The sequence below is a fragment of the Orbicella franksi genome, chromosome 10, assembly GCF_964199315.1.
Source record: "Orbicella franksi chromosome 10, jaOrbFran1.1, whole genome shotgun sequence".
In the NCBI taxonomy this organism is placed as follows: domain Eukaryota; kingdom Metazoa; phylum Cnidaria; class Anthozoa; order Scleractinia; family Merulinidae; genus Orbicella; species Orbicella franksi.
The window spans coordinates 28,651,695-28,665,065 of record NC_138154.1 but is presented as its reverse complement, the minus strand read 5'-3'; the positions used below and the strand labels follow the sequence as shown (position 1 = coordinate 28,665,065).

The following is a 13,371-nucleotide window of genomic DNA, read 5'->3' as shown; positions in this document are numbered from 1 at the left end:
AGCTGCTTGTAAGACCCACTCACCAGGAACTGAAGTTTCCTATTGGCAAGGTAGGTTAAAGACACACACTGAATTTTTACTGATAATTGTTATTGTAGGTATATCCTGTTTAGTGGCGAAAAAAACATCAAGAAAAAATAGAAATGCCCAATACTATAATGAGAGCTTTTCAAAATCATTATATTTAAGTGCAAAGTCAGCCAAGAAAATATTGTAAACAATTCTCGGTGAATACATGTCACTTCTATATTTTAAAGCAAATTTAGTTTTAACTAGACCACAGTTTTATTTTGGGTCCAAAAGACAGTCTTCGAGGCAGTAGACTCAAGATTTTCCGAAAGGTAGACAGTTCCCGGATAACAGTAAAAAGCTTTTATTCAGGGCCCCCACAATATAATAGTCGACACTGAACAGAGAGTTAGTAATTCGCCAAGGTGAAATTAGAGCCTTTGATATCCCTGAATAACTTTAAATTTCTAAGGCAGCTGAAAGGAAGTCTTAAATGAAGAGAAATTTTGAATATTTTGCTTTTTTTTGGATAAAATAATCCATCGGCAGAATAGTTACGCCCCGGAATCAGTTTTGTACGAGCAAAGTAAACTGGTCTACATTTGGCCAAAGCTTCCCGGCGGTCCGTCAGCAAACGTTCTTACAGTTCAGTCAGAAATAAAGAAAATAATGTTAACAATAAAGAAGAATTTAATTTAATGAGGAGGAGTATTCAAAGAGTAAAAGTATGCTTCATTCTTGGCTAATATTGTTTTAAGAGCCGAAACGAACGATTTTTTGAAGACGAAAAGCATCAAGAAGATCAAGCAGCGACGAATGTTGGTGGGCGTAGCTTAAGAATGGCTGACTGTTAGGATCGAGAAACGCCGGTCAACGTCCCATTTGACAAATCGCTCATATTTTGCCCAAAGATACCCTTAGGTGACCTAATTCTAAAAATCATATTTAAAGGTTCCAGCGAATTTTTATTTTTCAGAAATTCGCGAAAATTTGAAAGCGCGGTCAAAGTGCGGTTTTTCGTGTAATAAAATGACCGAAATAAGGTGCGAGGACGAAGCGCTGCTAAAGTCTTAAAATAAACTCAATTGACTTCAAACTTCACACAAATTTGGAACAACCACTCTAATTTATTCCTCGCTTTAAACTAATCTCAGATATGTTGATATAGTGGTTTTCCGAACCATTTTAAAAACAGCTATGAAGCGTGTGAAAAATAACGGCAAAATATAGGTCATGTTTAACAGCATAAAAATGCATCTGGTACCTCACTTTCCGATTATTTTACGTTACAGCCTTAAAATATCATTATTAAAGATATACCATGCCAAGTTTCATGCTCGAACTCGCAGTATTTCCCTTTGTGAAAAACGAAAATCTATGTCAATGTGTTGGGCGTAAATAACACAATAATTATGCACGAACCAGAGACAAATCAATTTCAATGGCGAAAGTAAAAGGCTATCATTAATTAGAATCCCGTCAATTCACTGCTATCAGTAGAAACATAATGTCCACTGCATAAAAACTGTTTTTAGACGTTTTCGAACCATTGCGCGTTAACTTTGTTTAATTTCGTGTCCGCCGTCATGTCTAGTTTGTCATCGCGTGTATTTCCTTAATGTCAACAACACGTGAATGGTTGTCATAACAAACGCAAGAGATTTCCTGGAACCTTAATGTTTTCGATTCACCAAAACGCTTTAAGTTCGTTAAGACACAATAATGTGTCAACTTGGTATGCTTTTTAGCATCAAGGACGTTAAAGGACTGTAAATTAATCGAGTTGAAATATCTTGAAGCAAATCCGGCAAAATCGCGCCCTTATTCTAATTTGGTAAACAGCCGATCTCCGCTCAAGTTCCAGAAGTCGAGAGGTTAATCCGGCAATGTATTACCGGTACAACAACAAAATCAAACCGAGGTCATAAAAAGTGTAAGTTTAAAAGTGTAGTGGCAAGTTCCAAATAAATTTCGCCTATATAAATTGGAAACAAGATGTGAAACTGTCTGACCCGAAACAAATAAACAAAATATTAATACGACTAATTTAACCCGAAAATGGTACAGAAAACATACCTAAAAGCCGTCGATTCCCCTCGATACCACTCCGCATTGCCTTAAAGAGCCCAAGCTTTCTGCTGTAAGAATCAGGGGCCTCATGAATCTGTATTTATTATATCGGCAACCATGCTGCGTGGCTGATATTCGAGACTCAGTAAAAGTTGTCACACAACCGTACGAGCAGCCCAGTCATGCTTTCACTGCTCTTGCACAAATGTTCAACATTTCGCAATTTACATAAACCGACTACAAGTTTAAAGTAGTGACAGTAGATTGAAATGCGTCTTTTAAAGCTGTCCTATCGAGGAACAATTATTTCTTGTTTTTGAATGGCTCTTAGTTGTAGCTACAGTCGGGGAGGGGGGGGGAGGGGGAGAGGGTATTCCCGGAAATTTCGGATATCTGTATGCCGTGGAAGATTAAGTGGTCTCCAGCTCTTAACGCCAACACTGAAACACTAGATACTTCTCGAAGTATCACAGGGGTCACTAAGCTAAATAATTTTGAGTGTAGCACCGCTGAGTCAATTAACCGTTGGCGCGCATATTGCATTGACCGTAGACAGGTGGAAAAACAGTTAAACCGGAAAAGCCTGTTGCACATTGTAATTTAGCGTTGTCCAACACGCAGTCGGTCTGGTTGTAATGTTAATCGTATTTGAGAGAATCTCAAGTTTTCTTTCGACACATACTGGGGTGACATACTACTAGATGGGCGTGGCCGGGAGCCACGAGTCAAGTCAGTCAATTTGCCATGCTTAACCGAGAAGAGTGATAGTGAGCCACTAGTGGAAGGACTGCAGATTGTCCCTACGCTTTACCCTGATAGGCCTCTGTGTTATTCTAATGAACTGATGCTGAGCTCGCTCCAGGGGGGTGGTGAGATGAGAGACCCTGGGAACGAGGTTGAGACGATTCGGCCGTTAGTTTTTCCTCTTAAGTGTCTTCCTCCTCTACTCCCTCCCCTTCTCTACAAAAATTTAGCGATCCTCCCCCCCCCCCCCTCCCGCTAGAGGTGCCGGTGTTTTGCCAAACACTGGCAGTTCCTAAGAATACTTCCGCCAAGTGCAGTTGTTAGTAAAATACTTCAGAAGCGCCGAGTTTGGAGCTTTTCCGCGCACGAGTGGGAGAGGTATATCTAGTCCCGTGTCTTCGCACCCGCACGGTAGCATACACAGTTTTAGGTTCTTTAGGTCACCCTCCATCCCCAAGGCATAGAAGTCTTGCTGGTCGTGTACCAAAGGATGCTGGAGCTGGAGTATTTCTATAACTTCCTTTACCTGACTAAAATTTCTCTCCTCTTCAGATGCCTGAACATGCATCTCATCAGGATCACTTTGGCGCATTGCGGCACTTAGATGAGAGAAAAAATAGCACCTGAAAAAGACGAAAATTATAAGGATCCCTGGCACTGCGCATTCCCGCGCCACCAGTTCGGCGTCAACCTTTCGGCCTGTCGTTTGACCAACGCGCAATTTTGCCATAAGATACGATTGCTGCTTGTCACTGACTGTCCTGAGAGCCCAAACCTTTTTTAAAACAACGAGGGCTTCCTGGTGACCTATTGTGGCTTTGAGTTAAGCGCCAACGCCTGCTCCAAGCAAGGTTTGTAGCACATTTTGGCTAAGTCCATAAGGGAATAGCTTTCCAGGGACTGAGTACATTTCTCCAGCGACAAGCGCCTCTCTAAAGTAGACAGCCTATAAAAGACACGAATGCAGCGGCCTTGAAGACATCAGTACACCCCTACCGTGCATGGTTACTATCTATGGAAACCTCAGCAGACGCTTCCTCGGTCACACCCGTTGATAATGGCACTGATGTTAAGGTCGCAGTCACTCCTCTCGATTAAGCACGGCGAGTTGACTGACTTGACTCGTGGCTCCCGGCCACGCCCATCTAGTAGTATGCCACCCCAGTATGTGTCGAAAGAAAACTTGAGATTCTCTCAAATACGATTAACATTACAACCAGACCGACTACGTGTTGGACAACGCTAAATTACAATGTGCAACAGGCTTTTCCGGTTTAACTGTTTTTCCACTTGTCTACGGTCAATGCAATATGCGCGCCAACGGTTAATTGACTCAGCGGTGCTACACTCAAAATTATTTAGCTTAGTGACCCCTGTGATACTTCGAGAAGTATCTAGTGTTTCAGTGTTGGCGTTAAGAGCTGGAGACCACTTAATCTTCCACGGCATACAGATATCCGAAATTTCCGGGAATACCCTCTCCCCCCCCCCCCCCTCCCCGACTGTAGCTACAACTAAGAGCCATTCAAAAACAAGAAATAATTGTTCCTCGATAGGACAGCTTTACAAAGCGCATTTCAATCTACTGTCACTACTTTAAACTTGTAGTCGGTTTATGTAAATTGCGAAATGTTGAACATTTGCGCAAGAGCAGTGAAAGCATGACTGGGCTGCTCGTACGGTTGTGTGACAACTTTTACTGAGTCTCGAATATCAGCCACGCAGCATGGTTGCCGATATAATAAATACAGATTCATGTGGCCCCTGATTCTTACAGCAGAAAGCTTGGGCTCTTTAAGGCAATGCGGAGTGGTATCGAGGGGAATCGACGGCTTTTAGGTATGTTTTCTGTACCATTTTCGGGTTAAATTAGTCGTATTAATATTTTGTTTATTTGTTTCGGGTCAGACCGTTTCACATCTTGTTTCCAATTTATATAGGCGAAATTTATTTGGAACTTGCCACTACACTTTTAAACTTACACTTTTTATGACCTCGGTTTGATTTTGTCGTTGTACCGGTAATACATTGCCGGATTAACCTCTCGACTTCTGGAACTTGAGCGGAGATCGGCTGTTTACCAAATTAGAATAAGGGCGCGATTTTGCCGGATTTGCTTCAAGATATTTCAACTCGATTAATTTACAGTCCTTTAACGTCCTTGATGCTAAAAAGCATACCAAGTTGACACATTATTGTGTCTTAACGAACTTAAAGCGTTTTGGTGAATCGAAAACATTAAGGTTCCAGGAAATCTCTTGCGTTTGTTATGACAACCATTCACGTGTTGTTGACATTAAGGAAATACACGCGATGACAAACTAGACATGACGGCGGACACGAAATTAAACAAAGTTAACGCGCAATGGTTCGAAAACGTCTAAAAACAGTTTTTATGCAGTGGACATTATGTTTCTACTGATAGCAGTGAATTGACGGGATTCTAATTAATGATAGCCTTTTACTTTCGCCATTGAAATTGATTTGTCTCTGGTTCGTGCATAATTATTGTGTTATTTACGCCCAACACATTGACATAGATTTTCGTTTTTCACAAAGGGAAATACTGCGAGTTCGAGCATGAAACTTGGCATGGTATATCTTTAATAATGATATTTTAAGGCTGTAACGTAAAATAATCGGAAAGTGAGGTACCAGATGCATTTTTATGCTGTTAAACATGACCTATATTTTGCCGTTATTTTTCACACGCTTCATAGCTGTTTTTAAAATGGTTCGGAAAACCACTATATCAACATATCTGAGATTAGTTTAAAGCGAGGAATAAATTAGAGTGGTTGTTCCAAATTTGTGTGAAGTTTGAAGTCAATTGAGTTTATTTTAAGACTTTAGCAGCGCTTCGTCCTCGCACCTTATTTCGGTCATTTTATTACACGAAAAACCGCACTTTGACCGCGCTTTCAAATTTTCGCGAATTTCTGAAAAATAAAAATTCGCTGGAACCTTTAAATATGATTTTTAGAATTAGGTCACCTAAGGGTATCTTTGGGCAAAATATGAGCGATTTGTCAAATGGGACGTTGACCGGCGTTTCTCGATCCTAACAGTCAGCCATTCTTAATAAGTCTTAACTTCAGGCGTGATATTTTAGATGTCAGTAAAAAAGGGAATTCGGTGAGGTGCAGAATTATTGACAAGAGACGTGTGCTACCTTAACAGCGAATATTTAGACCGAACCTTAGCGCAATTTCCGAAAAAGGCTGTTGCTTTCTTTAACACAAATGAATGAGAACTTCATATGGTCATCACCATAACAAATGACAGGGGCACCCATCGACCGTTTTCTATCAAATGTTTTTAACGCTGTTTTAGGCTATCTGGAGTACTTTTAAGGCTCTTTAGGTTAATTTTAGGTTGCGCCAAAAAAGTTTTATCTGTTCGGTTATTCTAGGGGAACTTGAGTATTCTCGAATTTATTACGGCTTTTTTGTCCATTCCCCGAAAACCTTAGGTCTTATCACCTTTCCGAATATGATAGCTGACCTTTTTTCGGTACCCAAAACGACATTTTTAACAATCCGAAAACAACAGCCATTGAATTTCTCATATCACGAAAGTTCGAGGCGACAATTCCCTTCAGAAAATCAGAGGGGATTAAAGGCCTTCCGAACAGATAATTTACCGAAACGATCCGTTGGGTACCCTTGAAATGATATCATTCGCGAAGCAACACAACAAATGCTTTGCCAAGAAGTTTCTCATTACAAATCTGTAGAACGTTAAGTTTAAGTACTGTTTTAACACCAACAGAGAAACGTTTTGTGCGGGAAATGTTTTCAGTCTGTGATTGTTACATTCGCTCATTGCATGTTTTTTCTTTGAACGTTTTTATGGAGTTTCTATAGAAATTCTTTTGTTTTCAGATCAAGAAGCAAAATAAAAATGGTATTTAACTTATCTAGATGCCATCATATTATTTTCTCGTTGCTTTTTGGCGCAATGCACGTTTTCTAGACAGTCCAAGATGGAAATTCACCAACATTATTTAAGTCAATAGTTATTTAGCGTCATAGAATTTTAACACTTAGTTTTCAATTACATTTGTCATTTTTCCATTAGGCCAATATTATATCTCTCTTTGAAGTTTGACTGGTTTTCATTTACACTGAGTCTATTTACCAGGATCTAAAGTTTCCTATCAAGGTGGGTTGAAGTCTATGCCAAATGGATGATAATGTCCAGTCTCAGTTAAAACAGATTAATATCATGGAATGTGAATTTCTTTTTTGTGTGCAGCTAATTGAATATAGAGACGTTATGGTGATGTAGTAGATCTGAACGCCATACAACGAGTTTTACCTCCCCCTTGCACTAAAATTGTTGTAAAATATTGAGGCGCTTACATGCAACAATAGTGACGTGTTCTCAACAATGTTATAAACTTATGTCGGATCAGCAGAAAGGAATGTTTTTCTTCGAGAAAAGGAAAATATTTCCATTTTTAAATTATTTCTAACTTAACTTATTTAGGTTCTTTACCCGTCTTGTGCTATTCACAAATAGATGACAAGACATCCCGAAAAAAGCAATTTGTATTAAATGGAAAATTAAACTTAAGGTAACACAAAAACACTTGCTCATCATTAGCCGCTAGTATTTGCTTCTATCCATATCAGACCATCTTTTTATAGAGGTACATTACTTTTGTAAGATAGATTTTCGCTCTAACTATTAAACTCGTCTTTCTCTTTACAGCAAAAATTTATCAGATCTTTTAACACAGACTCACCAGAGAGAGCATCTTGTTTACAACTGGGTAAGTTGAAGTTGTTTCAACTTATTTTCACTTATCTTCCCAGTATTCATTCTGGTAACTTGTTTTCGTAGAAGTTTGGAAAGAACTTTAATTGATAACTGCTGAGCTTTATAATCTTTGTTTTTACAATGCTATAACAATCACTCTTTGAGAAAGCATGAAAATAAATAAATACAATATATCTAATGGATACATTATCAACATTATTTTACCGATTCTACGCCATTTAGGACGGTCGCTTCTTGCGTATTTGCGTGCTATTTTATATCAGTTATCTTATTATACCATTTTCTTTACAGTGTGTATTTATTCTCCAACGAGAAATTCAAGGGGAGAGCCTCGACTAAGGTAAGTTTGAGAGTTGTTTCAACTGTTCTTTTGATACAAGTGCAGAAAAAGACATGATTGACCATCACAGTTTAACACACAACTTAAGCGGTTCTGAAATCATAGCCTGGAAAAAATTCAGATTCAGCCTTGAACGGGGTTCGAACCCGTGACCTCTGTGATACCGGTGCAGTGCTCTACCAAATGAACGATCAAGCCAACTGGGAGCTGTTCACTTTTTGATACTATGCTTTGCCGTTGAGTTTTCCCAATGTTACGGATGTTCTCTCTTACAGAATGTTTCATAATTAAGTCCATTTGAACATTCTAATACCAAGAAAAGCATTACTTAGTTCTTTGTGCGTGATTAGACGTATCTACACGTTGTGGGGTGTGAATGGTTTAAATTCTTAGTTCAAGTTAAACAGCATTATATCACCAATGTTACAAATTTATCTTCGGTCACAACAGGAGCATTTTAGCCTGAAAAAGATAAACAACAGCATCGGTATTTTTAATTCAGATTCTGATTCGATTGAAGAGGCTATCCAATAAAACATTTCAAAGACAAAATAGCACTAGTGATGGCATCAAGCTGATCGGGCGAAAAGATGACTCTGAAGGCGAGAATTTAAACGACGTTTGCGGAGAAGAGGAAAGACAGAATAGAGTGCCGTACTCGTCTCTGAGCTGTGTAATAACCGCTTTATTTGGTTTACAATAGCAAAGATTTCTTTCAACTACTCCTGACAATCTCCTATTGTCAATAAATTTTGTAACCTGTTAAAGTTAAAGTAAGCTTTCTTTTTGATTTAAAAAAATAGCAAACTTGATTTAATCTTTATACAACTTCTACATTTTTGTGGAGTGAAATCTTGTAAATATATAAGCGCTTACATGCAAGGATAGCGAAGAAAGGAACGTTTTCCTTCAAGAAAAAAAAAAATCGCTTTATTTAGGTTCGTTACCTGTCTTGTGCTGTTCATAAATGGATTGCGAGACATCCCGACAAAAGCAATTTGTATTGAATGGAAAATTAAGCTTTCGAGAAAAAAACTTGCTCATCAATAACTGCGTATTTACTTCTATCTATATCAGTCTATCTCTTATAGAGGTGCATTACTTTTTTAGGATATATTTGTGCTTAAACTGTTAAAGCTGTCTATCTCTTTACAGAAAAAAAAAAAAAAAAACTAACAGATCTTTTAACAAAAAGATTAACCAGAGAGAGCATCTTGTTTACAACTTGGTAAGTTGAAGACGTTTCAACTTTTTTTTTTTCACTTATCTTCGCAATATTTGTTCTGGTAACTGTTTTCGTACAAGTTTGGAAAGAACTTTAAATGTTTACTGCTGAGCTCTATGATCTTTGTTTTTACAATGCTATAACAATCACTCTTTGAGAAAGCTTGAAAATAAATGTAATGTCAATTCAAACATTTCATTACCATGGAAAGTGTTACTTAGTTCTTTGTGTGCGGGAAAGTGAAAATAGACGTTGTGTTGGTGCACATTTTAAACAAGTTTCGGGATGCGACACATTTTCTTGTTCATCATTGTTCAATTATTGAAAGATGCTTAGGTCCTTAACAGATAAAACTTGTTCTCTACATTCAAAATTTGTCTGGGATCACAACAAGACCATTTAAATAATGAAAGACGCTGTTAGAAAGGAACTCAGTGTGTGAAATATTCAGAATTGTTCTAAAATATCTATTGGATACCGTGGAGGTGCGGTAGCCTCATATTTAGTGCGCTCGTCGCCGGATCGAGCGGTCCGGGTTCGAGCCGTGGCCGGGGACATTGTGTTGTGTTGTGCTCTTGGGCAAGACACTTAACTCTCACAGTGCCTCTCTCCACCCAGGAGTATAAATGGGTACCGGCGAATTGCTTGGGAAACTTAACAAATTGCGGGGGAGTGACCTGCGATAGACTAGCATCCCGTCCAGGAGGAGTAGAAATACTCCTAGCCGCTTCATGCCACACGAACAGGGATAAGCTCCGACAGCTATGAGCCAGTCTGCTCCAAGGCTTTACTTTTTGTTGTTGCTTTGCCGTTGATCTTTCCCAACGTTATGATGTTCTCCCTTCGAGACTATTTAGTAATTAAGTCCATTTGAACGTTTAAATACCAAGATAAGCGTTACTTTTTTCGTTATGCGCGATTAAATGTATCGAGACGTTTTGAGGTGCAATTTGTTTAAATTCTCAGGTCAAGTTATAAAGCTAGCATTATATTCTCAGTGTTATAAATTTATCGGGGATGACAACTCAAGCGCATTTTTGCTTGAAAAAGATAAACAACGGCATCGTTATTTTTAATTCAGATTCTGCTTCGAGTTAAGAGGCTATTTAATAAAAACATTTGACGAAAAATAGCCCCATTGATGGCATCAACGCTGATCTTGCGTAAAAAATGGCTCCGAAGACGAGAAGTTAAACGACGTTACATTGCAAAGAAAAGAAAAGACAGAATATCGTGCTTGTCTTCTCTAAGCTGTGTAATAACCGCTCTATTTGGGTTACAATGGCAAAGATTTCTGTCTCCTATTATCAATAAATTTTGTAACCTGCAAAAATAAAAGAAAGCTCTCTTTTTGATTAAATTAATTGTTGTAAATATTTCCGTTAAGATTTTTAAAGACCAAATTTCCTTCCTTTAGGACTCCGAAATTTAAGCATAAGCTTTCGGTATTTAGGGCTTACAGCAAATTATTGAAAACATACATACATACTACAACAGACCTGATTATTGAAAGCAACATATTGAAAACTGGTTTTCAACACATCGAAATCCGATAAATGTCAGGACTTGCTTTCAAAAATTAAATCTGCACATTGGTGTGAGCTTTGCATCCCTGCAGTTAATTGCATGCTTTACTACAGGCAGTAAAAGAACCTGACAATAATAACAATTCACTTCGATCTTTCCACAGATAGACTGGCGAGTAATTACTTCTAACAACAATCCGAAAAGGACAGAGCTTTGAGATGTGGTCCTTATCTGAGTGCATACCCTGGATGACTGTAGGCCTAGCCGAGTCTGTTGCTATAGTAACATTCAACCTCTGCACGATAATAACTTTTATAAGAAACCGCAATCTTCGCAAGCGTAGCATGTACCTGGTAATAAATCTAGCAGTTACAGATATGTTTGTAGCAGGAAATGCTCCGTTTAATCTCTTCTATTGGCCTGGACTAATGTGTAATTTATGGATGTGGACATTTTCAATTGAAGATTGGATATTTTACGTTGTTATGATGTGGTTCTTCCTCTTTGGTTCATTAACAAACATGGCCATTATTGCTTTAGAACGGGTGCACGCAACGGTTTACCCGTTCAGGCATCGAATGCTTAAAAAATGGGTATACCGATTAATAATTGCCGCTGTTTGGGTAACATCTGGGTTGCTAACAATAGCTTATATACTTCTCGAAGAGTTTGATAAATTATATTACAGTTATTACTTATCTTTGATATTTTTTTCAATTTGCCTTTTGATCATTTGTGTTTCTTACACGGCCATTGTTATTAAAGTCCGTTGTGGAGCGCAGCCTCAACACCATGGTGCAACCAGTAGAGAAAGAAAACTGACCATGACATTGTTGATTGTGACTGTTGTATCTCTTCTGTTGTACCTGCCAGTAGTTATAATGGATTATGTCCTTTATATCAGTAAATTTAAAATATTGCAGTCTCTGTCCTTTTCAGTGGGTTTTCATTTATGGTCTGCATTGCGTTTTTTACTTTATGCAAACTCTCTTGTAAATCCTATATTATACACTATCCGTTTGCCAGAATACAGATCAGCTTTACTTGCTCTCTTTCGCAGACGACCTCAGCAACAAAGACAAGTTGCAGTTCCCCTTCGTGACATGTAATGCAGATACTATAAAAAGCCATTCCAGTTTCTGTGATCAGCTTTGTTGTTTTTAAACATTACATTAACCCCACATTTTATAGATGAACGAGCACGATGAAAAAAACAAAAGAATTATCGTCGTGAGAAAGTCTAACCTACAGCAGATGAACATACAATGGAATTCCGATTTTTCGAACCTCCAATGGAAACAAAAATTAGAGCGAAAAATCGTACTGTTGGAGAAATCGGAGGTAAAGGTAGAGTGTTCGGGTGAGGAGTGGGAAACGAATTTGGTTTCAGTTATCGGGAGGTTTCAGAAAATGGGGGTTCGAGAAATCACGATTTCATTGCAGTTTAAAGGAAAATAAACAAGACGCTGTGCTCCAGGAACAAAAGTATATCTGGTGTTTTATTGCCTATATCTTAAGTTTCAGAGTAGGTGACTAAAATTGATGTTAAGTTAATTGACGATTTAATTTATAGTCATGTTATACCATCTTGAGTGCGATTATGGTATTGCGATTTTCTAGCACTCAACGTGTCAGTTAGTTAATAGTCTACATGACTCGGTAGAGATCGATTTGGTTCAATTAGTTAGTAAATCTACCAGGCGATGAATCTTGTATAATTGAGTCTGAAGATGGTATAGAATAATACCGAAATGTAATATCGCTAATTTTCCTTGCATGTGCTACCTATATATAATTAGTCACAATGCCGTTACTCGGATTAACCTTTAACCTTTATGTGAATAACAAGCTCCTGCATATTAGAACGTGAACAAGCGCTTTATTTCAAGGGAGTGCCCGTTCGGAAACAGAACACTCCAAACTTGTCCCGAGACCGCCTTTTCCTTTTAAAGTTTCGGAAGGGCGGGAAAAGCCATGGACAAAAAAATAGTGAAATGCAAACAAACAAACAAACAAGAAATAAACTGAAACAAACCCAATTTCCTCAAAGAATTTTGAGCAGGAACCTTTTTGGGGGTTATACGTCGCCGACATTTTCTACATCGAAATTTATTCTTACTGAATTACTTTATTTGGTTTATATTATCAAGGCACAAATGAAATAGCGCAACGTACCAGCCAACATAGGGTCTTTGTCTGTCCTTCCACTTTCGAAGGGAAAAGCGTCCTAGCTTGAATGATGGTATAATACATTTTAAATGCACAATATGAAAATTTGATAGATGTTTAAAAGCATACTTAGTGCTATGTCACATATTAGATTATGATAAAGATAAATAAAAGTATCAATGATGCTACGAATTGACTTTCTCTTTGTTTGGATTTGTTATTTAAAAATTATTAGGAAACCGATTTTTTTTTTTGACAACAATTGCAATTCAGACGCGCACCTTAACCCTACAGTCATCTGCTTTAGTGACTCAAACCTCTTTACACTATTATAGATGGCATATGAATCCACCGGAAGTTGATAACGCATAATGAACAAAATACTTCACAACGGTTTCATGTCCTATTGTGAATAATCGATGTACGCGTGAAGTTGGGAGGGCAAGAAAGAAGCTTAAGGAAATGCCGGAAAATTCCAGTTATAAGACCTCCTCCGATGGTT

General features: G+C 38.2%; 1 protein-coding gene across 1 annotated transcript; it reads left to right on the top strand.

Annotated features, from left to right (window-relative positions):
- Positions 1-10,918: 10,918 nt before the first annotated feature.
- LOC145500614 (substance-K receptor-like) lies at positions 10,919-12,867 on the top strand. Its single transcript, XM_081480138.1, has one exon. The coding sequence runs from the start codon at positions 10,919-10,921 to the stop codon at positions 11,807-11,809; it is 891 nt and encodes a 296-aa protein (XP_081336264.1). The 3' UTR covers positions 11,810-12,867.
- Positions 12,868-13,371: the final 504 nt, after the last annotated feature.

Bases quoted from the DNA above. Each gene is read 5' to 3' on its own strand.
- LOC145500614 (XM_081480138.1), top strand. From the start codon at position 10,919: ATGTGGTCCTTATCTGAGTGCATACCCTGGATGACTGTAGGCCTAGCC.